Source organism: Diabrotica undecimpunctata, chromosome 7, assembly GCF_040954645.1.
Source record: "Diabrotica undecimpunctata isolate CICGRU chromosome 7, icDiaUnde3, whole genome shotgun sequence".
Taxonomy (NCBI): Eukaryota; Metazoa; Arthropoda; class Insecta; order Coleoptera; family Chrysomelidae; genus Diabrotica; species Diabrotica undecimpunctata.
This window is the reverse complement of record NC_092809.1, coordinates 92,758,849-92,786,287: the sequence shown is the minus strand read 5'-3', so window position 1 is coordinate 92,786,287 and position 27,439 is coordinate 92,758,849. Positions and strand designations below refer to the sequence as shown.

The following is a 27,439-nucleotide window of genomic DNA, read 5'->3' as shown; positions in this document are numbered from 1 at the left end:
AAAACACAATAAATTAAGCAATTTTTTTTATTTATATAACTACAAATAACTAGAAAGGCACTGATATTTAATAATATATCGAATAAGGTAATAAAACACAGCTGCCAAAATGTACTAAAAATTTTTTAAATGATCTTTGTTACTGTTAATGTTACTAAAGCAGAAATTTTAACAAGATGTAATAATGATCAATGAAACAAAAATAAAACAAAAAGAGTATTAAAACTCTGTAGTAACAGACAATCTAAGATAGACAAGGCATAAGAAAACAATATAATTGTATAAGACAGATAAACTAAAACAAACAGTCAAGCAAACTATTTGCAAAGTTGCATTTCAGAAGACCACTAAACTGTCAAAAATCCGATAGAAGAGGTTTTATTAAGTGGACGCTGACGATTTTCTAGACCGTTTTTTATTTTTAACATATGCAATTTTTACTATTTGTGATAACAAGTTGTCTACCTTATATTGCTCAGGTGAATGATTATGTTCGTTAAAAATATAGACTGTGTTACCAGTTGTGTACATATAATTAGTACACTTGGTAGTGTATCTTCTGCAGCGCCATCTAGTTTTCTTGGATTCTTGCCAATGATACGTGTAGCAGTAGTTATTTAACAGAAGTTTGGGATGTTTCTGACCTTTTTCAAAGTATACTATTCCTAAAACAAAACAAAGTTATGTACAGAATACAAAGAGAATAATAACTTTGTTAAGGGGCATATGGCAGTGTGAAGAATGGGATCATCAAATAGTAGTAGGTCGAAAAAAAAAAAAAAAACTAGAAGACATAACTCATATTTCTTATTACGAAGTGAAAATGAGTATGAAGGATCGATCTTACGTAAATGCCAGAAAAAGGAAAAAACAGTCTTTGTTTGAACTACGTACCGAACGCTAAAATTTGAAATACCTGTTATCTTCAACAAACAAATTCCAAACAAAGAAAGTTACAATAATCTGGGACACGTAAGAGGAGACAGTGATATGAAATTAGGTCAGGGAAATAAGCAAAGAAAGTACCCAGTTTGTGACAATAAACCGGCCAGTCAAACGATAGTTGTTTTGAGTAGTATGGACCTCTGTAACAAAAACCTATATATTTCCTGAAGCCGATTTTGTGAACTTACATATTAATTATTAACAAACTAAGGTCAAAAAACAGTAAATTTTCAATTTTTTCATCTATCAGCCAAAAGTGAAGCATTTAAAACAAATTTAAGAGTAATGAACCTATAAATCATATAAAAACCTCCAAATGTTTCAAATGTATTTTTCAAATGTGTTTATCCTTATTTAATGCTTAGAAAATTGTAAAATAAGTCAGAAATTTCGGTTTTTTATAAATAAACCTTTATAAAATAAGTTAGTCCTTTTTTTTTAAATTGATAGCAGCTTTGTTTATACAAACTTAAAGATTTTAGCGTCATCTAAAAGAAGATGCTTTAAAGTTTGAATGCAAAATTCGAAAAGATTGAATTTTATTGGAATCGTCCACAAAGCTTAAAAAATGTAGTCCTCAAAATCGGCCGGCTTTGAAACTCACGGGAGCGATGGAGGGGGGAGGAGCTGTTAACTATATATCTGGTTCTTGTTTATGAATTTCGAAATTTCTTTTCTTAATTTGTATGTAATTTTTCCGTACATTAAGAATATGTATTATTTAAATAATTAAATTGTTAAATAAACTATCTAATTTGTTTAAACAATTTTTTCCAGTTTTTAATTTTTTTATTAGTATTGAGCTAATTTTTATTGTTAAACATAAATATTTATAATATACAATAGATAACGGCTAAATTATGGAATATTATCATTATTTCGAAAACCGTCGAGTTTTGAGGAAAATGCCAAAACAGGTCGATTTTTATTATAAAAACCGATCTTATAACGTACATGGAGTAGGGATGACGTCACCGGTGTGGGTGTAGTAACAAACCCGTTAATTTTTTTTTAATAGAAATTGGTACATTGCGACACTTCATTTGAAGGAGAATTTAATTCTCTATTTAACGACATTAAATTTTTAACTAAAATATTTTTTTAAGGGTACAAAAACATTTTTTTTTTAATTTAAATTCAACTAAATTACAACTAGTGATTCAATTCACAATGTACTTTAAAGTAACCAAATTATGCATAACAATGATTTTAAATTAAATGTTCGAAATGCCATCCATCGGTTCCTGCCATCACTTTCTAAAGTAAATACTTAAAAAAGCAAAAATAAGTAAAAATAATAATGGACACAAAAAGTTATCTCATAAACACTGAACCTGTTTATCAAATGTTAATTCAAGCAAGTGATAGTGGCATAGTTACTGTAATATTTATTGATGTAAATGTTAAATATAAATTGATTTTGTGAATTGTCATCAGTTCTCAATTGTAATTTTTACTTCTGAATACTAAATTATGGCTCACCTAAAAGAAACACAACGCATAGAAATATTAATTCTTAGCGGATGTGGAGATAAAAAAAGAACACAGAACGAGGTATGCAATTTATTCAACGCAAAATATCCAGACAGACCCATCAGCCAATCAACAGTAAGTAAAATAGTCCGAAAATTTGGAGAAACTGGGCACGTTAAACATATTCCAAACGCAGAGCGTTCTAAAATTGAAGACAATGTGAAACTTGATATTTTATTAAATGTACATGACAATTCTCACAGTAGTTCAACACAAATGGGTGAATATGCTGGAGTTTCCCAATGATCGGTATTACGTATTAAAAAAAAAACAAGAAAAATACCATCCCTACAAAATTCAACTACATCAGGAATTAAACGACGACGATCCCGATCGCCGGCTTCAATTTTATGAAATTATGCAGGATTTATGTATCCGCAATCCACATTTCATCAATCAAATCCTTTTTGCAGATATTGGAGTCAAGAAAACCCACATTGAATGACTGAGTCACACACGCAATATCCTCAGAAAGTAAATGTATGGGCAGGGATCATTAATGGCAGAATCATTGTAATGAAATATATCATTGTATAGAAATATTTTTAATGATAAAACATAAATAAAAGTAATATATTTTGTATTTGATTATTAATGTAATAATAAATTAATTTTTTCTTATATCTGAACGACCATCATTTATGCAATATATATTTAAAAACCTTTTTATTGTAATAAAAAATAAGTAAAATTACTATTTGTTATACCGAAAATATTCAATAGTTAACATCATAAAATTACTTTAATTTAATAAAATTACTTAACCGGTTTCATAGTTAATTTTTATGAATCATCAGATAATTTCAATTGATTATTATAATGAAAATAATTTTTTTTTTGTTTTTCATTCTAATATCAAACATTTATTCAATTAAAAATTAATTCGTAAAATATTTATATTTAAGAAAAAAATATGATTTGTAAAGTAAATATGACTTTAGTTTGAAAAAAAAACATTATCATAGTATCATTTGAACACTACAAAATATTCTATAAAAGATTTAGACGATGACGTAGAGTTTTATCAAATGTTTTAGAAAAGTTTTATTAAATTTTTTTTTCTTATCGGAAAAATCGTTTGAAAATTTTTGGAAAAAAATCATGGTATAACTTACAGAAAATCGAAAGGATTCTACAAATTAGATTTTACCTCAAAAAATTACATACAGTATAAAAATATCATAATAAAATCAGTTTGAAAATTGTTACCGAGACCTAAAATGCGCAGGCAAGTTGTACATTTGAACCCGTTTTATGGTTCTCTGTACCAACCCAGCTGTCCGCCCTTTTGGATTTAAAGTTTTTAGGTGCTAAATAATGAGCCATGAAAATGGCGGACATATTACTTATCGTTAATTTTTCCCCAAAAAATTGCAACTTCACCCCTGTCCGCCACCCCTTATGTATCAACTCTCGCGTCCGCCCTTTGGGATTTCGTCTAGTTATACCAAGATCTTACTCTGGGCAAATTTTCAGCCATATTATCGATCGTTAATTTTTCCGAAAAAAATGACAACTTCATCCCTGTATAGCCAACTCCTGTACCACGAGGGGCGTCCGCCTGTAAGGCAAAGTCTTAACCCAGTTACAATGAATATATTCCAATAGAGAAATGTCATATTAAAAAGAATATGATGCTGCAATATTACAGTAAAAAGTTTACCCAAAGTTTACCACTAAACTGACTTAAACTGAATTATGCCATATAAAATCAAAATGGACTTTGTGAAACGCATTTTGAAACAAATTCGTACACTATTATTATTCGTACACCTCATATTTTTTATTTTTTGAATTCGATGCCCAACCTATTGAAAAATGACCTCGAAAAACATTAAAATCATCTTTTTTCGGTATTTTTAACAAATTTTAAAGCAAAAAACATTTCTTTTACAATTTGTATAAACTTATGTCAACATCCGTTGATTTTTTCATAATTACGGTAAATCCAGATAATCCTATTTAAAAAATGACATCAAAACAATATTTTCAGTTAATGTCAAATGTATTTTGTAGTATTGTAAAGCTTTTTGCCGTTTGTGGATTGTACAATGGGTCGAAGTAAAGTTATCGATGAGAAAATTTGTTCAATCATTATTAGATTTTTTAATTCTGGAAAATCCAATTCGGAAATCGCAAATATGTTACAATTGTCACGCTATAGTGTAAGAAATATACTCAAAAGATACAAAACTACGTCGGTCACAAAAGTTCGGTCGTCACAAGAAATGTACGAAAAAGTAAAATAACCGAAGCAGATCGAAGGGCATTAAGACGCATTATAGTGAAAAATCGACGAACAAATTATATGGAGTTAAGCGTTTTATGAAGTGCCGGTATTGGAAGATACGTTTCTAGATCAACATGTCACCAAAAGTCCCACAAATTAGGATTTAGTACTTAAAAAGTAAGTTTTATAATTGAAAAAAATTGTACGAATTGTTTTTAATAAATTTCATTTTCATTTAGGCTAGGAAAAAGCCACTTTTAACAACAAAATTACAATTACAACAAAAGAAAAATAGACTAAGATGGTCAAAAGAGCATAAAGATTGGACTCTTTATGGAAGTCGCAATGGGATTCAATATTATAAAATAACTTAGGCTTTCAATCCCGACTGTCTGAAGAGAAAAGTTAAATTTCCTGCATATGTTATGATCTCGGCAGTGTGCCATATAAAGGTGTGGGAAAGTTACATTTTATCAATGGGATTGTAAACACTGACAAATATTTGAATATTTTAGAAAAATCTTTTTTACCGATTATGGATCACCGTTTAACATCGGCGGAAGATTTTGTCTTCCAACAGGACGGCGCAGGTTGACATACCTCAAAAAAAGTTATAAATGGATTGAAGACCATGGCATACCACTTCTGGAATCAGTTTCTAACCGTCCCGACTTGTTCACGATAGAGACTTTGTGGCGCGAAATAAACAAAGCTTTGAGAACACATCCTGCCAGGTCCGTCATCGAATTGAAGGAAAAATGGTAAGACATATCGGATTCGTTTACATTAGAATTTTGTCAGAACTTCATACAAACCATGTTTCGAAGAATTGTGGATGTCATTAAAACTAAATGGGATGTAACTCAGTGGTAAACTTTTAAGTTTGTTTTTGTTAATATTACATATTCTATCCGTTTTTTTAAATTTATTATTATTTTGTTTAATCAATATTTTTCATTACGTTATAAAATATTTTCTATAATTAGGAAATTTAAAAACGTTGTTCGATGCATTAAAACTTCTAAAATTTACGCTGCGCTTTTATTTTTGTTCTCTAAAATTTGATTTTCTTATCAACCTAACGTTGGGCCAACTGAGATGGGAAGGGGCTCGTATAGGAAGTAGTTCAATAGAACTCTTTACAGCAGCGGATGATAGAGTAAAGATAGTAGTGTTTGTGTCCAACCTCCGATTGAGCGACAGCATTTAAAGAAGAACTTTCTCATTTTGAAGCAAGATCTACACACACTATAGAACATAAAAATGAATAGATTAGCAAAGGTAGGTATAAATTATACTTAAAAACTTACGTAAAAGTCGTACATTTCAACATTTTATTTACAATTTAATATAATTTTTGTATTATCAATATTATCTCAAAAAAGCATTACCGCCAAATGTCTAAAAATGATTTATTTTCATACTTCTTCGTTTCTCTTCACCGTAGATGAGTCGAACTTGTTGTGATCTTAAGTGACTTACATTAAATACTTCTGGTGGATGATTATGCCCGTTATGGACAACTACGGTGTTGCTAGATGTATACAGAAAATTAGGACATTTTGTACTAGTTTGCCGCCTACAGCGCCATCTTGTTCGATTGATTTCTTTTCGGTGTATAGTGTAACAGTAGTGGTTTAAAATAAGTCTTGGGTGCTTTTGACCTTTTACGAAGTATACTATTCCTAAAACACGTAATTTTAGTAACGTAGTATGTTTAAAATTTAAAAATGTAACGCGTGAAAATTTCTTGCCACAATTGTAAATTAAATAAAATCAAACCGTTGTATAATACAGGACACATCAATCTAATATTGTTATTTTTCGGATAAAAATTGAAGAGTCTAATGATTGAAGGGTTAATAAGCTTTCAATTAATGAAATATTTCATTTTGTTTGTAATCACTTAACGTATATTATTAGCTCCCTCAATTTACTACCCTTTTAACATATCGACTTTCTCTTTCAATAGAAGCTAATTGTTCTATTACCAAAATTTTTCAATACCCTTCCAACTCTGGCCAGAGTTATACTCTGAATATATTATAATGACTCTTTCCAAATGAGCAATATCTGTAAATGACCTTCGAAAATACACCTCACAAGAAAAAATCGAGTGGGGTCAAATCTGGAAACCGAGAAGGCCAAACATTTTTAGAAAACCGGTGTATAACCCTTGTATTAAAACTATTGGCAAGGTATTGCCTTACATCTAAATTACAGTGGCACCATTCTGTTCTAACCATATTTGTTGACGTTCAATGAGCATCATTTTGAGCAGTGTATTTGATTGGTCTGACATTATATTCTATTTATTATGACAGAAAAATAATAAAATAAAAAAACAAACAACAAACGATTCATTACTTATGTTAATTAATAAATTGTAATAATTATTAAGGTCCAAATTTTGATATTATTTTGAATTCCTGCATTTTATAAAGAGTATATAAATGATCGTTTTTACATAAAGTATAATAGTTGTTATTATTATTATTATTATTAAGAAATAAAAGAAACAACATAACTCAACCAATATATTAAAGCAAGAATTGTAAGCAAATTAAAAGATAACTGGACACTATCAGAGGCAGCAAAATATGTTAACATAAGCAGAACCACAGTTTTTCTATTAATAAAAAATGGAAGGAACAAGAAACTCTCGAAAGAAAGTGAGGATCTATAAGACCAAAACAATACTAAATTTAGGTATGTAAAAATAAAATTAATATTTTGTAATATCTCCATCAGCACTGATAACAGCTTGTAGTCTTCGGTCCATCTGCGTTAAAGGAACTATTAAATTGTCTTCTTCAGAGAGCTCTTCCCAAACCTGTTGTATACCGTGCCACAGCTCTTCAGCATTTTGTCTTATAAAATTACGCCGATACAACCGTTTTATAATAACCCCCACACATTCTCGATTGGGTTTAAATCTGGACTGTAGCTGGATAATGCTAAGGTTTCGATGTTGTTATTCTGGAGCTACTGGTTTATTATATTTGGAGTGTGAAGAGGTCAATTATCTTGTTGGAGGATAAAATTATTTTCTGGATACAACTGTTCTACACTGGGAAATATGATGTTTCTACAATATTCAGATACCTTCTGCCCAACAAACCCGCCATCCATACGCCACTCCATTCCCATTCCTCTAGATGAAATCCATCCCCATACATTAGCGCTAAAATGACCAGCTGCTCGATATGTATCAACATATAGAGCAGTGTTTCCCAAACTTATTTTTCCGTGGCCCAGTTATTTTTGTGCTTATTCTTCGTGACCCACTAATTTGTTTGCATACCCTGGTGTGTGTGTGTACAAGAAAACATATTTAAATATGTATTATAGTTTTATATATTTTAATAAAGAAACATAAATAGCTCAAACAAAAAGGTAATAAAACAAAATAAAAATCAAATACTTTATTAATAAGAAGTATTTGTTGCAATCAGTTGTTTCTGGTTAATTAAAAATTTCACATGAAGGTAAATATGTTAATTTTATACTAAGGTCCGGTTGGACTTCTAAATGGTTCCTATATTTATTTTTGAAGAAAACCGGTGTTGAAAACCCTGCCTCACACTTATAGGTCGGAATAAAAGGAAAATTGATCGCTTTTATGCTAAAACTGGGTACTCCAGGCGGCAAGACAGCCAAAAATCTATCAGTAGTATTTTGTCAAATATGTAGTTGACTGCCTATCGCACGATATTTCAATTACTGACTCAATATCTAAATCCGGAAATCCTATCTCGGATCCTACGTCCATTGTAAATGGATTTCTTATCCATGCTTTGTTGCTGTGAAGCCGCTGAAATGTCATCCGGCAATGAATTTACGTTATACTCTTTTTGTAGTTCTGTTAGCTTCCTAAAAGCTTTGTAATTTCCTGCTTCAGTGAGACGTGTTCACAAATTAAGTTTTTTTTGTTGCAGCTTCCACCTTCTCTTGTACTTTAAATACAGTGGCACTGCTACCTTGTAATGTCATATTTAAATTGTTCAAGAAGTCAAAAATATCACAAAGGTAGGCCACCTTGATTAACCAATTGACATCATGAGAACTGTCTTTAAATTGAAATATTGCATCCCTATTCATTGGTGGATATTGTTCTAAGAATATTGAAATTTCTTACTTCAATTTAATTAGTCTTTTTAAAACATTCCCTTTTATAGCCAACGCACTTTGCAATGTAAAAGAAGACGTTCATGTCCACTTCTCATTGTTCTCATTCTCTCTTGCACAAAGCAAGTGGCATTCTTGAGTTCAGTGGCATTTTTTTAAAAGCTAATGCCTCTCTGTGGATGCTACAATGCACCCAAACACATTCTGGTGCAACGGCTAGATTAAATATTTCTTCAGTCATTGTTCTTGTTGACAGAGATTTACAAAATACAAATTCTTCGTGAATAGTATTTTCAAAATCGTATCTTACAAAACACATTAGATTAGCAATAACTGATGTGTTTGTACTTTCATCAACTTGCAAGGAAAAATAGTTACACTCCTTTAAGTCACTTATAATGGGTTCTTCAATATTATCTGTCATCTCCACAATCCTACGCTTTACTGTGTGATTTGATAGAGCCAGCGAATTCACTTGCTTTTCCTTCTTTTTATCACATATCCTAGATGCTACTATTTTCATTGCTGAAACTAATAATTTCTTTGCAATTGTGTGAGGATAACCGGTTTCAGCAATTAAGTTTGATATTTCATAAGAAAGCACTACAAGGGTTTTTAGATTGAGCGTTCTGAGAAAAATTCAAAGACATGGTCTTTTTGGTAGCTATTAATTCTCTCTTTTTATTTATAAAAAAAATACATTGGCTTACCACTGAATTCCTGGTGCTTCAATTCCAAGTGCCGCTTCAATTTTGAAGGTTTCATGGACTCAGCTGAAAGTGTAGCATAACAAATAACACATAATGATAGTACCCTTTATAAATCCGAACAGATCACTTGACGGTCTGTTTATGCAAGTCTTGAAACTTGTACTTTGTTTTATAACAAATTTATCCATCGTCAAATTCAACGTAATCAATATGCACGAAAAATATGCGCTCTCTAGCTTGACAATAAGCTTAAACTGAATAGAATAAAAGAAGCAGCGGTGCAGCAGATGAAAATTTGTAATTTTGTGGATGTGGTAGTGGAAGGTTAAAATAAAAGAGGTGGCGTCGGTCAGAGCGCGGCCTTAAAAAGCAAGATGTGAAACGGCGAGGCGAAGCGACCCGGCATTTTTCTTTCGTGGCCCGGTACCGGGTCGCGACCCACCATTTGGGAAACGCTGATATAGGGGATTAAATTTATTATTATCTGGTCTATCCACCCCAATTTTGACCTTTTTCGAAGATTGAAAAATTTTCTCATCTGTAAATATTACCCTGTCTCAAAAATCTTGATTTTGCAGCTGATGGTTTAAAGCAAATAAAGTCTTGATTGCTTCTGTTGTTATCTTTCTTCCCGAAAACGATTGCAGTTTTCGCATCTCCAAAGGATTCTGTTCTACTCTCTCCAAAAGCGTAGGATCTTCATAAGCGGTAGATATTTTTGGTCTTCCAGAACCTTGCTTTCTTTCGAGAGTTTCTTGTTCCTTCATTCTTTTATTAATATTAAAAACTGTTGTTCTGCTTACGTTAAAATGGTTCGATACGGCAGATAGTGACTAACCATCTTCTAATTTCGTTACAATTCTTGCTTTTGGTTCTTTGCTAGCATGTGGAGCCATTTTTGAGGTTTAACAGAATAAGTTATCTTACAAATTTTAATATTTGGCAGTAAGAGTGACAGTATGTACATAATAAGTATTTATCCTTTAAAATACAATGCTTAATTTTCTACAAAATACGCTTTAAGAGTCGTATCAGATTTTTAAAAGAACCAGCTGTACAGGGTGGTTCAATAAGCCGATCTCTCGGCTATATATCAGAAACTATTCATGTTGTTGATGTAAATTAATTCATCCACACTCTTTCTAATGACATTAATTTCGTTAAAATCGGTTGATCCAAACCAAAGTTATAGGTATTTATCCACAAATACGTCCCCACTCTCCCCCACCCTTTATTTGAAAAAATAAAAAAAAGTACTTGAACAACTTTGTGCAGAATTTAGGCCTCTTTCTATTTTTCTTCACAGATTATGCCCCCTAGCGGTGAACCCAGAAACTTGAAAGTTATTTCCAGCGATTTCTCTTGGCCACTTTTACTAAGGAATTTTTTCTCCTAAAGTTATAACATGAATAGTTTCTCATCTATAGCCGAGAGATCGGCTTATTGGACCACCCGGTACAATAAAAACAGTTAAATTTTGGTTTTTATTGCATAGATGTTTCAAAAAAAAAACTATAAATTAATATAACTGCAAATTTGAACGTGATTTATAATAAAAAAAAACTTCATAATAAAAATTTTTAATATTGTGAAATTTAAAGGTATTTTACTCTTGAATAAAATTTATATGTTAGCTGATGAAAGGATGTAATAGCTGGTGATTTTATTTTAGATTTCAGAGAATACAGAACTTTTCAAGAAGAATATACTCCAGTCTTCAGAAACTGGAGTATATATAGTATATTAAACAAGTATTAATAAGCAGTTATCAGCAGTAGATCCTTTTGATATAATATTCATGTGCACTGCACATTTGACGCGGAAATGTTTGGTCTTTTTTGCTCGACTTAAAGAGGTCAAAAGGGTATGAAAAGATTTAGATTTTTGAAATATATTTTTATTTTATATTTACCTGCAAAATATTAGTTATTACACAAAGAGGACAGGTTAAAATGGTTAGGGAGTATTGAATGTCGAAACCCTTTTGCAAGTTCCTAGAAGAAATAGTGGAGGAATACCTAAGAAGTTTCATGAAGAAATTTAATAAGCGAAGCTGACCTTGCATAAGGACAACGATTGTTGTTTTCCTGGTATTTGGCTTTGGTTGGGACTAAGTAACCTACTTTTCACAAAAATTATCAAAAAGAAAAAGACTGGACGCTAAATTAGACTTTTATCAGCCTAGAGAATAAGCTGGATTTTGATCGGGATACAGCACTAACGACCACTTACTAGTGATAAAGAACCTAGAGAAGTCTGTAGAATACAACAAACCATTGGCACTGATATTTGTCGACAAAGAGAAAGCATTCGATACCATAAGCCATCAGAAAATGTTAAAAGCATTGACAGAATGCCAAATAGACCATCGCTATACTAACATAATCAAATATATCTACCAAAACGCCACAGCTAGCGTCAGACTATCTGAACAAGAAAAAAATAAATTTTGTATACAGCGCGGAGTACGGCAAGGAGACACCGTCTCTTCAAAGCTATTCACGACGCTTTTAGAACGTACTTGTAAGAACGCACATGTGAACGTTCATGGTATCAACATAAATGGAGAGAAGCTCAGTCATTTGAAATTTGCAGATAACATCGTCCTTATATCCGATCGTATGGATGATGCAATAATAATATTAGCAAAATTATATCACGCTTCCTTGGAGGTCGGACTAAAGAATAGTATGAACAAGACGCAAATAATGACTAACCTGGTGCTAAATCGAAATATTGCTGTTGATGGAAGGGATATTGTGCAGACTACATCGTATAAGTACTTAGGACATGAAATTCGGTTGGACAGAGATAACAAGACATGTGAGCTCTTACGTTGCATAGGATTAGCCTGGACAGCGTTTGGTAAATTAAACTATGTATTTAAATTGGATTTACCCATATGCATCAAAAGGAAAATCTTTAACCAATGTGTGTTACCTGTACTCAGTTATGGAGCGGAAACATTAACACTCACAAAAAAGGTAGAGAACAAGATTCGCGTAACTCAAATGGCTATGGAGAACCAGATGTTGGGTGTCTATCTGAGAGACCGAATCCCAATCGAAGAAATACGTCATAGAACAAAAACAACAGATGTCATCGAAAAAATCGCGTCGCTAAAATGGAACTGGGCAGGACACGTCGCCAGATTATCAGACAACCGATGGACAAAACGTATCATCGAGTGGAGACCAAGACAAGAAGCAATATGGAGCAGAGGACGCCCACCAACTAGATAGACTGACGACCTGAAGCGTGTTAGCAATAACTGAATGCAAGCTGCACACGACAGAGACAGATGGAAAGAGCTGAGAGAGACCTATGTCCAGCAGTGGACATATACAGATTGATGATGATGAATTAGCCAGACTTTGTTGGATTTGTGAAGTAAATGACATGAAGGATATCAACAATAGAAATAAAAAATGAAGCCTAAAAAGATTTTTATTAGGTACCTTTTCATAAACGCTCGTAATTAAAATTTGGATACATATTTTTAAATTTGATATTAACTTAGTAAACTCTCTTTTTGCTTCCTTTACGTATTAGAACATTTTGTGAGCTTAAGTTTGCTTTATCAATCATTTCACATGGATGGTTATGTTCATTGTAAACGTACACAATATTTCGAGTTGTATAAAGAAAGCTAGTACAGTTGAAATTGCTATATCGCTGTTTACAACGCCACCTTGTCGTCTTTGGGTTTTTACTATGAAAGCAATACGAGTAGTTGTTGAGAACCAATATGGGATTTATTCTTCCTTTTCGGAAATACACGATGCCTAAAAAATTACACAGTTAGAAACATATAACTAATATAATGAAATATATATTTTATGTGTTTTCTTCCAGTGTGCTATTATAGTATACGTAGTTTCAAATTTATACGTAACAAGTACCCAGAAATATGAATGCGTTAAAACGACACACTATTACAACTTGTTATTATAGATATTTTATCATTTATTTTATTAATTTAGATGCAGCCTAATAACTTTACTGTAACAGACATTAAAGTTATTTGGCTGCTGGTTACTGATCAGTGTAGTAGTGTCTAGAGGCTCGGGAGACTGAGATCCCGGAAGTCCTCAAGAAGACCTCAGAGAGGATGACGAAAGCTCGGCGCAGTAATAATCGATGCTGATCAACCCCGAAACTTGGTGAGTTTAATATTAATTTTTATAATAGTATTAATCTTAGCTTATTTTTAATTCTACTAACCACGGAAATCTTTCGGAACATTATTTATATATATGCAGGATGAGTTTTTAGCGCGACATCGGTCGATAATTCCATTTTGGTATAGAATATCCAAAAAACTTATTTAGAAAAAAAGGAGGTAATGCTTATCCAACGCTTATGCAGATGAATTTCGCATTTAAAAAATGATATTCACTCACCTATTCCTGGCTCCTACACGGCTAGTGACACAGGTCACGACTTGACCGTCAAGTACGTACCGCTAATAAAGCTAGTTGTCTTTTTTAATTTCTAGATTAATTAAAAGAGAATAAATAATTGCTTTCAGAATTTAGATATAATAATGTTGCTTTCATTTTTTATTTATTTGTCTCAATTTAATTATATTTTTTTGGTGAACCTCACCCGCCGCTGGTTTAATTAAAATTATTGACTAAAATTTGTATACAGGGTAAACTACAAAATAAAATTACGATTTTCTCAATTTTTCAAATGGATCACCGTCCATTTTTTTTTAGAAATATTGTATTTATAATACTATTTTATTTTTATACAGCATTCCCTTTACCTAAATTTATTACTTTCCGAGATATTTTAGTTTTCTTCAAATTTTGGAAATACATTCAATTTTTTTAAGTAGAAATAACTATTAAGTATTGAATGATAATATAACAAAATAATTTTTATTCAATAAGAAACTACCAAAAAATATAGGCCATAATAATATGCAATGAATGTATCAATAAACGTGATATTAGGAAATATCATATTTCCTTAATGAAATAAAAGATTCCTAAAATTACTACAAGATAATATGTCTTAAATGTTTTGTATAATAATATAACAAGATTATTTTTATTTAATAAATAACTCATACAAAACAAAAAGCAAAACAATATACAATTGATGTAACAATTTTTAGATTGTTATATGAACAGTATTCTAAGCCAGGAATTTTTATTAAAACATTTTGCAGATGTTACCTCACAGTTATTAATAAGTAAGAGGCCATGAAAAATAGAATAAGAGGAAATTTTAATAAAATTGACTTACTAATGTTAAGAAATGTGGCTCGGTCATTTGAATATCGATTACAAACTTGTATAGACGTTGTAAGCACATTTGAACATTCACTTTAGACTTATTTCCTTAATATCACATTAATTGTTACATTGAATTGTTACAATTGTTACATACTTATTGAATAGTAATAATTTTGTTATATTATCACTCAATATAACAAAAATAATACGCATATAATAATAAAATAAGACGCATTTCCTGGCTTCAAAATTTGCGAAAGTTGTATAACACGACTACCACTGAACTGTTCCGCGCTGCAATAAGCAAAGTGAAGATAGCCGTGATGATCGCCAACGTCCGGAACGGATAGGCACTTTAAGAAGAAGATCACTCAATACTTATTTCTACTTACAAAAATTGAATGTATTCCCGAAATTTGAAGAAAACTAAAAATATCTCCGAAAATAATGAGTTTAGGCATATGGAATGCTATATAAAAATGAAAGAGTATCAGAAATACCATATTTCTAAAAAATAAAATACAGGGTAATTAATATAAAAAAAGTGAGAAAATCGTAATTTCGTTTTGTAGTTCACACTGTATACAAATTTTTGTCGATAATTTCAATTAAACTTAATTTAAAAACTATAATATATTACTTACCTTAGTATATAAAATAAATGATTGTTTATGCATTACTTTTTTTATATACATTGTGTTGATTTCATAGGGATTTCGAAATAAAAATAGTCATAATTTGTTAAATACTTTGTATAGTAATGCAAAGCCTAATATTATAAGAACAATAATTATATAGGGTGTCTCATTTAAAAAATTGTATGTTTGCTATACCACGTAGTTATTAATCACCTTGTAGAATTCTACATATTTTCCGAGTACGGAGAATATCATTGCCTACATTTTTTCTAAATAGATTTTTTGGATATTCTATACAATAATGGAATTATCGACCGATGTCGCGCTGAAAACTCACCCTGTTGATTGTTCCTCAGAAATACGAGAATCGTCAAATGGCACTGAGGTCTCAATCTACCTTCTAATAAGTGTCGAGTGACTCTCGACACACACATCACGGGAAACAACCTAAATTTTAAGTTTAATCTCAGAGCAACACTACACACGTAGAACTAATACAATTTTCAGAACCGGACCACTGGAAGAGTAATATATCGGCGTTTTTTTCTTTTTGATAGAAGTTTTTGTATCATTTATCTGCTGCTAAATTTAATAAAAGTCAGAGTAGTAGCTAAGCATCAAACTTAGCCAATCACATTGTTGAACCATTTATCACAGTGACCATGTGTTAGATTGATACAAAAAAATCTGACGTCTCGAACAAAATTAAACAAATAAAAATCCTAAAATTGTTTATTAAATATAGGCAAAGAAATACATTAACATTATTTTAATCAGGTATGATCTTGTAGCCTACATTTTGTTGTCCCTTAATTATAATAACATTTTGTGAACTTAATTTTGTTTTATTAATAGTTTCACAAGGATGGTTATGTTCATTAAAAATGTACACAATATTTCTAGTTGTATAAAGAAAGCTAGAACACTTTAGACTGCCACTTCGTCGCCTACAGCGCCATCTTGTCTTTTTCGCATCTTTGCTATGAAAGCTATACGAGTAGTTGTTAAGAATCAATATTGGATTAATTTTACCTTTACTGAAATACACCACACCTAAAAAAATATCATTTAGAAATAGAAAACTAATATAATAAAATGGATATTGATGAAACTTTTTTAAATCGTCGATTTACCACCTTTGAAACCAGCTTGTATTTTCTTATTATTCGTTCTACATTGTAGCATTTGCACTTTTCTTGAAGGAAATTTGTATTTTGAATTGAATTTTGATTTGTACTTTTGATTTGTACTTTGATTTGTATTTTGAAATCTCGTATATGTATTAAATTGAAATCCCGTCATTTGTGAATTAAAATAACGAAGAATGTTTTCCATGTTTCTCAGTTCTTATCTTTCAAGTTAAAATACCCGAAATATATTTCAATTCCTTCTTTGGTCGTCTCGACTTAATATAAACCATCTTAGAGTTGTTTATTTATTTCGCAGCTGCGTATGTTCCTCGATATTTCTTTGATCGAAACCGCTAAATATTCTGCGTTTTAAATAAATATTCCAGTTTATATGTTTTGTTTATGCTAAGTTAAACGAATGAATTTAAAAGATTATTAGATCACTCTCGCTGGAGCTGCGGTCAAGAGTCATAGGCTTCGACGTTATGTCCAAATTCACGTCGAATTTGTAAAGTTTTCTGTTTTTGCCCCTTTTCAGGAAAATCTTCGTCTTACGTTATGGAAAACAATTTAAGAAGCAGTTAATCGTAGCAAATTAATGTGTATGCAGTCTAATTCTACCTGTTCCTGTTTTTTAAGATGCAGAGTCATAAGTTTTGTGTTCAGTGCCGACTTGAACTACGAATAGTCACTCCTATCGCAGTGTGATATGTAGTTTTTTTGTTCCCGTAATAGTTCCAGTAATAGTTCCAGAAAATTCAAAGTGTTTTTGTGAAATCCAGGTAACTTTTTTTGTGTCAAATTTTAAAGTAAAGACAGACATTTTTTTCTTAAAGTAATAATTGCTTTCATAATTTCATACTATAAAAGAGGATTTGTAATAATTAATAAATTGTAAAATTTTAGGATTTGACTTTAGCTGTCAATTTATTTGTTCAGTTTTTTTAAATTTAATGTTAACTTATGACAGCTCGTTTTATTATTTTTGATGTTCATTTGTTTTGTTGTTAAAAAAAGGTTAACCTCCATGCAGTAATAATTTTAAAAGTTTTTGTAGCAATTCCCCATTGTAAACAGATAGGACACCTGTAAGTTTTTTTTTGTATTTTTGTACTTTGTAATTATTCATATAGTATTTTTGTATTGTCTTATTTTTTTAACTATTTGTGGTAAGACACAATAAATGTTAAATTTTTTTCTTAACTTTTTGTTTATTTTTTTAACTAACCCTTTTTTGAGTTTCATTTGAAAAAGATATGTTTTTCATTTTTAATAATTATTTCGATAGTTACAACTAGCTGCTGTAATAGTTATAATTAGGAATCTCGAAGTGGCGCCATTTTTAAATTACTAGAGGTGTTTCCTGTTTCTTTTTGTTTTGTTTGTCCCAAGAGATTCATGGCCCTTTGTTTCATTTTTCTTAGTTGTCCCAATTCAATCCCCTTGTCATTTACTTATCTACTACCCCAGCTCGCCTAACAAACCCCGAGTGCCGCTTGCACAAGTAGCGTTTATTTTGCTTGCTCTACCTCCACCCCCATAGTTTCTGTCCCCAATTTTCTACCCCTACTAGTAATACCCCATGTGGTAGGCATAAATAGATCGTTACAAGATATGGTATCATACGGTGGCGCAGTATATTGAACAATATATTTTATACGCTATGCTGTCCATTTGGCCTCACGAATAAGAAGGATTGGATAAATTTCTGATTTACATCAACAATAAAGAAGAATCGCTCAAATTCACCATGGAAAGAGAAAACAATATTTTTTAAACGTATTACATACGTTCTTTTGGATCAAAAGAAAAGCTTTATTGAATTTTGAGTGGGAAGTCAAAAAAACTCCAGATAAAGAATTCGTAGAGTTTTGAAACTTGGTGTGACGGGTATTTTGAATATATTAGTGAAAATATCTAGTGTACTAAAAAAAAAATCTATTGCATTATATTTATTTATTATATTAAGTACTTTTACATAACATTGAATCAAAATTTAAAATAATTTTCAATCGGGTATCACTTTGTTACCTATTTTTTGTTGCCCTTGAATTATTATGACTTGTTGGGAACTTAGATTTGCCTTATTAATAGTTTCGCAAGGATGGTTATGTTCATTAAAAATATAAACAATATTTCGAGTTGTATAAAGAAAGCTAGTACACTTCAGACGACCAGTTCGCCGCTTACAGCGCCATCTCGTCTTCTTCTGGTCTTTACAATGAATGATATAAGAGTAGTTGTTAAGGATCAATATTGGATTAATTTTACCTTTACTGAAATATACCACACCTAAAAAAACATCATTTAGAAATAGAAAACTTTAGCATTTGTATTTTCTTTTGTATGTATTAAAAAATCGCCTTGTATGTATTTAAACACCGAAATATTATTTCAATCCTTTTTGCGTCGCCGAGATCTATAAAAAACACATTTCAAGTTTGTTTATATAACACATATGGGTATTTCTTCGGTATTCCTTTGATCGAGATGTCGCTTTAGGATATTTTGCGCGCCAAATAAACAGAAATATTCCCGTTTATACGTTTGGTTTTTATCGAGTTGGACGAATGGACGAATATCACTGTAAAATGGGTCGCCAAAGTGGTCACTTCATTGTTTAGTCCGGATTTAGCTTCAGTTCTTGATGTTCTCTACCTTGCATTTATTTTTCAATTTTTCCAAGTGTTTTCATCTCTGCTGTTTCTAACATCCTTTTTGTCCTCTCTGTGTCAGGTCTTGTTTCTACCGCGTATGTCATTATTAGTCTGATGACTGTTTTGTAAATTCTGCCTTTCGTTTCTTTCCCGACATTTTTATTTCTCCATATTGTTTCATTTAGGTAACCTGCCAGTTTGAGGTTAGAAGAAGGTTTTAAAGAGAGAAGACGCGGCGTGGGTAGCCTTAAGGAACCGGCAAATTTTGTTTGTAAAAATTATATTCAAATGTAATGTGTCAGTTCTTGTCTGAGTAATCACTGTTTTGGTTCGTGCTGTGTTTCACCTGAGAGACTTGTAAGACGACGTTCCAAACAATTTTATAGATGTCCTCATTATTCCAAGCAAAGGCTCGAGTTTTCTAAAAGCCACATTTTGAAGATTTCATAATCCAGTGCCCAGCTTCCATCCTCATTTTGTTTTCCCTGGTCATTCTAGACCATTTTGCAGCTTGGGAGACGCATTTGTGTTATTTTGCAGTATTAAGAAAACCAGTTCCAGTCCCAAAACTGTTAAAGGAGATATAGTATACAGTGAAATCAGGTACTTTTTTGTGTTAAAATTTTTTTAAAGTAAAAGTAGACATTTTTACAAAAGTAGTCTGCAGGCTAAACTAAGTGAGGGTAGACAGATATGTCGAAAATTTCACCGAATGACTACCGGTATAAGTAGTCCCCCACTTGTCGGTCAACAGCTTCGGGTGGAAGAATTGACAAGTGGTAGGGCAACTCCTTGTCCTAAAGGCGAGAAATTACCTCTAAAGGCGGAGGAATCAAGATTGATCAACGGCATGGAGATGCGGAAAGCAACGGGAAACTACCGCATTAAAGATCTATAAGATATCCCTAGTATAGTTAACATGGCAAGCGACAAAGTAGAAATGGCCCTAAGTCCCCGGCAGCCCTTAGATGGGCATAGGGTGCGAAGAATCCCCGGGAGGATAAAGATTGCTCCATGGAATGTGCGAACCATGTATGAAAGCGGCAGAACGCACAATATCGTCAAAGAGATGGAAAGACTAGACATTAATATACTAGGAGTCAGTGAAACTCGGTGGCCTAACTCTGGGCAATGTACAATTCGAAACCACACAATCTACTACTCCGGAAATGTCACTAAGACACACAGAAATGGAGTAGGCGTAATCGTGTCCCCATCTATAAAAAGTGCAGTAAAAACATAGACTCCCTTCTTAGACAGAATGTCACTCCTTCAGCTGAAAGCATATCCACTCGATCTAAATATCATACAAGTATACGCGCCAACAGCAGACAAAGATGACGAGATTGTGGAAGAATTTTACCAACAACTGGAGACTCTGATGAGAATGATCAAGAAAAGCGAAGTGACATTAATAATGGGCGACTTCAATGCAAAGGTCGGCAGAGGTAAGGTGTCAAACGTTGTGGGCGGTCACGGATTAGGAACTAGAAACGAGAGAGGGGAACGTCTCATACGCTTCTGTCAGGAACAAAAACTATTGATAACTAATACTTTTTTTAAACTGCCCCCTCGCAGACTTTACACCTAGAAGTCGCCAGCAGACTCGAAAGAAAGAAATGTAAGAAACCAGATCGACTTCATTGCCATACCAGAAAGATTCAGAAACTCAATCACATCAGTGAAAACCTATCCCGAAGCTGACGCTCAATAGGATCACAACCCAGTGGTGGGTAAACTGGGAATCTAACTAAAACATATAGAAGGGAAGCCTAACAAAACCAAGGTAACCATTAGGAAATTAAAGGATCCCAACATTAAACAACAAGTACAGGAATCCTTAAGAAGAAACATTGGAAACTTGAGTGAACCCGCACAAGACGCAGTTGCTAAATGGGAAGAAATAAAAAGAGCTGTTAAAATGACAAACAAGACACTTCTGTTACAGGAGCGCGTAAAGGAGAAAGAATGGATGACGGATGAAATCCTTGATATGATGGAAGAAAGAAGACAACACAAATGCAAAAATCAAGTGAAGTATCAAGAAACAAGTCACAATATAAAAATAAAGATAAAGGAAGCGAAGGAACGCTGGCTGAAGGAGAAATGCGATGAAATCGAAGAGTGCGACAGAAGATATGACTACCACAACATGCACAAAAAGATCAAAGAATTAACAACTAAAAAGAAAACCAATAATCCCCACCTGACACTAATAGACGCAGACGGTAACCTTATATCAGACGACTTGAAGCTCATTGACACATGGAAAGATTACGTAGAACGACTTTTTAACGATAAACGCAGAGCGACAGTGGACCAAGATGACGACATGACTGGACCCGAAATACTAAGGTCTGAAGTGGAAAAAGCCATTTCATTGCTAAAAAACGACAAAACACCAGGTCCCGACAACATACAGGGCGAGATCATAAAACTCCTATGCGAAACGGATGACCACTTCCTCGATTTTCTGACAGGCCTTTTTAACACCTTTTACGACAAAGGGGAGATTCCGGAGGAATGGCTTCGATCGACCTTTGTAGCCATACCTAAAACACCAAGTGCAAAACGCTGTGATCAACACCGCTTAATAAGCTTGATAAATCACATTACCAAAGTTTTCACCAAAATCATACACAATAGAATATATAACAAATGCGAAGCAAATATATCGGAGTCACAGTTCGGATTCCGAAGCGCATTGGGCACAAGAGAGGCGATCTTCAGTCTGCAAGTTTTAATTCAAAGATGCAGAGACATGCACAAGGACGTCCACTTGTGCTTCATCGACTTCTTCAAGGCGTTTGACAAGGTCAAACATGATAAACTCATGGAAATGCTCAGGACGATGCATATTGATGGCAAGGATCTGCGCATAATAACCAGTCTCTATTGGAACCAAAGTGCTGAGATAAAGATGGGCAACTTACACAGTGGGAAGATAGATATTAAAAAGGGTGTACGACAGGGATGCGTCCTCTCGCCGCTCCTGTTCAATATATACTCTGAACAAATCTTCAGAGAAGCACTGGGAGAAGTTTCGGAGGGTATCAAAGTAAACGGAGAGGTAATCAATAATATTAGATATGCTGACGACACAGTTATTATCGCAAATGACTGCAACGAGCTTCAAAGACTCATGCAAAGCATACACACAGCAAATCAAGAATATGGTTTAGAACAACAACCTCCGATGCAATTGACATTAAACAACCGAAAAATAGAACAAGTGGCGACATACACATACCTTGGAACCACAGTCAACACAAAATGGGACCAGTCAACAGAAATAAGATCACGAATTGAAAAAGCGCGAAACGCGTTCAACAATATGAAAAAGTGGTTCACAAGCAAAATCTCAATGGAACTAAAATTAAGACTGGCCAAGTGTTATGTCTTCCCGGTCTTGTTCTATGGAGCAGAGGCATGGACACATCACTAACGTGGAAGTAATGCAGAGAATAGGCGAAAAGCAAAGAAATAATCTTCACCGTAAAGAAACGGAAGCTTGAGTACTTCGGACATGTCATGAGGCATACTAAGTACCGGCTGCTACAGTTAATAGTCCAAGGAAGAATCGACAGTAGGAGGGGACCGGGAAGAAGACGACACTCATGGATGCATAACCTGCGACAATGGTTCGGACTAACATCGACCGAACTGTTCAGAGGTGCCGTAAACAAAGTCAAAATAGCCTTGTTAATAGCCAACGTCCGAAACGGATAGGGAAAAGGAAGAAGATTGCTTTCATGACAAGTTAAAAAATTGTAATAAGTAAAATTATAAATATTAGGGAGTGGCTAACTGTCATATTAATTATTCTTATACAGTTTTAATACTTAATCTTGACAGTTAGCATTTTCTTGAAATTTGGTACATACCTAACCATAAATTTAGAATTTGTTTTGTTTTGTTTTGTTTTTAAAAAGGTCAACCTCTATGCATAGTTTCATTTAAAAAGATATTTTTCATTTGTTATAATTTATTTCCGCTACAAAATGTCGCCCAACAATAATTTAAATTCTTATAGTGTCCCCAACGTCTAGATTTGTAAGCCAATAGCATTATTTATATTTGTAACTGTTTGTGGTGAGATAATAATAAATATGTAATTTTTTCCCTAAACCAAGTATTATTTCTTTTGAAAAGTTTGTAACCCCTTTTTCTATTTTTTAGGAAAGAAAAGCCTATCTTTCCATCCAGCACGAAGATTTTTGTAAGCGGCGTCCGATTTAAATAGCTTAACAACCTTCTTGTGTTGTGTTGTCCAGAAAATCCATGTAAGTACCTTTTTAATTCACTTTTTGTGGTTGACCCATTCCAGTCCCCTTGTTTTATTCACTGATCTACGACCCAGCTCTCCAAACAAATCAAGAGTAGCCGATCGCAAACGTTCCGGTTTGATTTGCTTACCCTATCCCCAGCCCAGTAATTTCTGTCCCCAATTCTCAACCCCCTATAGGTGATCCCAATGTAGTAGGCAATATAACCGCTACAAACTAATATAATAACATGGATATTGATGAAAATTTTTAAATTGTCGATCTACCACCTCTGAAACCAGCTTGTATTTTCCTATTATTCGTTCTACATAATATGGTGTCATACGGTGGCGCAGTATAGTGAACAATATATTTTATACGATGTGTTGTCCATTTGGCCTCACGAACCATAATGATTAGATAAATTTCTACATCATCAATATTACATCATCAATTACATCAACAATAAAGAAGAATCGCTCAAATTCACCATCGAAACAGAAAACAATATTTTTGAAACGTATTACATACGTTCTTTTGGATCAAAAGAAATGCTTCATTGAATTTTGAGTGATAAGTCAAAAAAAAAACTGCAGATAAAGAAGTCGTAGAATTTTGAACTTGGTGTGACGGTATTTTGAATATATTAGTGAAAATATCTAGTGAACTAAAAAAAAAATAAATCTATTGCATTATATTTATTATTTTTTTATTATATTAAATACTTTTACATAACATTGAATCAAGAATTAAAATAATTTTGAATCTGCTATCACTTTGTTACCTATTTTTTGTTGCCCTTGTATTATGATAACTGTTTGGGAACTTAGGTTTGCCTTATTAATCGTTTTGCAAGGATGGTTATGTTCATTAAAAATATAAACAATACTTCGAGTTGTATAAAGAAAGCTACTACAGTTCAGACGACCAGTTCGCCGCTTACAGCTCCATCTCATCTTCTTCTGGTCTTTACAATGAATGATCATTGAATGATGATAATAATAGTTGTTAAGGATCAATATGGGATTTATTTTGTCTCCATCAAAATATACTACACCTGAAAAAATACCATTTAGAAAAAGAAACGTTTTACATAATAAACAGTTCCATAATTTCTTCTAGCTGACTATAACAAGAGTTTTTGAACAAGAGTAAGCCATGGAATTGTATGAATATGTACTTCAAAAATCGATGTCAAAATATGGTGGCTCCTAAATATATTTTAGGCAAATAGAAAACTACTTAGATTTTATTTTCTTTACTTATATCGGGGTATTTGAAAGCCCAGCGTTAAACTAATTTATACTTTTCACCAGAATACCTAAACTAAATAATTAATTGACGAAGCTAACAACATAATTTGCATGTATAGTTGTGGTAAGAATTATAGTAGAACGCTTAGATTTTTAGGTTTTGATAGTTCTGTTTTAAGTTATAATGCGGCGGCTGGTTGTACTGGTAATTAAATATGTATTAATAAACGAGAATAATAAACGAGATTATTCATTAATGAATCCCCTCTTCTTCCACTATTTTTCCCTTAACTTGGAAAATAATTTATAATAATAAAAATTTACTTTTTTAAATTAAAATTTAATTTACCATTTTTGTCCAAAGTTGAAAATGGCGGAAATATTAGGCAAAACGGTTCTCCTTTAAAATCAAGTTGGCGGCTGACACAACGGCGGAATTCAGTCGCGATTTTAAATTTACACTACTATTTACCCCCCCCCCCCTAAAGGTTACAATAAAAAATGGGGCAGCTTGTCACGTAAGGACAAATGCTATCCCGACTGGACTATTATGCAATTGCTAGATGCGTCAGATGTAAATTAGGGCTATCCGAATTGTCGGTACCTATACCAGCTAATTACTGAGCATAATAGCATAAAACTCCATAATATACTTCTTCTTTGTGCCTATTGGTTGACCAGGTAAAGTGAAGGGTATCGGAAATAAAAAAACACTCAGGAATTGCTTTAAAAATAAATATGGTTCTCATGTTTTCTTTAATATTTAAAATGCTACATTTTGGTGAATTTGCATAAAACATTTAATGCGTCCAGAAACCCTTAACTTGAGAACGTATGTTATAATTATAACATACATATTATTTAAAAATTTTTATTTGATAATCAATAGTATTTGAAACCCAGTTCTTGGTACTGTATAGTTGAGTATACACTACCGTATATAGCCGACTGGAAATCGGCCCGAAAATTCTTAATTTCGCGCATTTAGTTCTGACGGTATGGATACAGTCTCGACAAAATAGCTGAGCAAGCGTGGTGTTCCAACCAACAAGTGATACAGTCTATTGTTCTTTATTATACAGTGGTAATTTTTTGGGAACTTATTTTTGAAGCATATATATACTTTTTATGTATAAACAAATTTTTGGTATACTGTAAATATTTTTTCAACAAATCGAATCAAAACTTTTTGTATTGTATAGTATACACGCCCAATATGGCTTATTTGACATGAATTTTTTTTCCAGACTAAAAAAAGGAGAATTTATAAAATAATGGCTCTTTTACCTCCAGTTGGTGCTGAAAGCCACTTAGAAAGTAGTAGTGATGACGAATAAGAGGCATTATCTCGTAATTTTTTGAAAGAATTCACAGAAGACATAGATGATGTTGAGGAAAATATAACTTCTGAAGAAGATATGGAGGAAGCTGTAGAAATATTATCTGTTTCAGTCAGTAAACGAAGACTAGCAGTAGCTACTCACTCAGTAGTGCCACAATTTTCTCCAGTAGTCCAAAAACAAGCAAGTTTTTATAAATTAATAAATCGAAAGGGAAAAAAAGATGAGCCTTCATTCAACTGGACGACTGATGATTTTGAATATGATGAGGTGAATATGAACAGAACAAAGTAATGATTTTACAAAACCCGAAAATATACAAACACCTTTGCAATATTTTAAAATCTTTTTAAGTCCAGATATTGTTGAATTAATCGTAGAATAAACTAATCTGTATTCGACACAAACATTTCACAAATGTGAAGACACAAGTATAGATGAGATGCATGATTTCTTAGCTACTAAAATTTTAATACACGTATACAGCGTACACGGACTATTGGTCTCAAGAGACGCGATATGAACTTATTGAAAATGTAATGTCACTAAAGAGTTATCAAGCAATACTACATTTTGTCAACAATGAGGAATTGAATAATGACAGATATTTCAAAATAAGGCCAGATCGTGTACGAAGAAACTGTCTCACAATTGAATCAGAGTCTAGATGTTCAGTGGATAAAATGATGGTCCCATACAAGGACAAAAAAGGCAGGCTCGAGAAGACAATATGAGAAGAAAAAAAATGGGGTTTTAAAATGTTTGTTTGTTGTGGCGTATCGGGGATAATATATGATTTCTTTCCCCATGGAGGAAACGATACCTTTAGAAACCGTCGTTTTACAGATGAGGAAACTAACATGGCATTTGGGACAAAATAATTTGTTTTCGCACTATGTTCAACAATCCAAAATAAACTTTTATTGACGGTTTATTTCCATAATTATTTTACAAGTTAAGAACTTATTACATATCTTCGAAGTGAATTTGGAATACTTTCTTTGGGAACTGTTAGGAAAGACAGACTACGGAGTTGCCCACTTGAATCTGATTAGAAAATGAAAAAAGATGGGAAAAGTTCTTTTGAACAAAGAGTAAACAATGATTGTCGCATTGTCGTTGCAAAGTAGTACGATAACCGTAACCTTATGTAGTTCTTATGTAGCCTCCATTCCAATGGCAACCATACAAAGATTCTCCAAAATGGAAAACAGTAAAATACACATTCCATGCCCACAGTTAATAAAACACTGTAACATTCATATGGGTGGTGTGAATTTGGCAGATATGTTGATTGTTCTATATAGAATACGCTTCAAAACACATAGACGGTATAGGGGCAATTTTTTCTCAAATTATAGATA

The 27,439-nt window shown here is 32.6% G+C and overlaps 1 protein-coding gene across 5 annotated transcripts in view; it reads right to left on the bottom strand.

The window, feature by feature from the left end:
* Nucleotides 1–366: 366 nt before the first annotated feature.
* Nucleotides 367–27,439, bottom strand: part of LOC140445580 (uncharacterized) — a 538,348-nt gene continuing 511,275 nt past the window's right edge. The window contains exon 5 of one of the 5 annotated variants that reach the window (XM_072537720.1): nucleotides 367–665. In XM_072537720.1, coding sequence (XP_072393821.1) covers nucleotides 382–665 — 284 coding nt within the window. In that variant the 3' untranslated portion in view covers nucleotides 367–381. Of the gene's footprint in view, nucleotides 666–6,094; nucleotides 6,394–13,047; nucleotides 13,332–16,182; nucleotides 16,484–24,212; nucleotides 24,540–27,439 lie in introns of those variants that run through there. The other 4 variants (XM_072537719.1, XM_072537725.1, XM_072537718.1 and 1 more) reach the window with 4 other exon arrangements.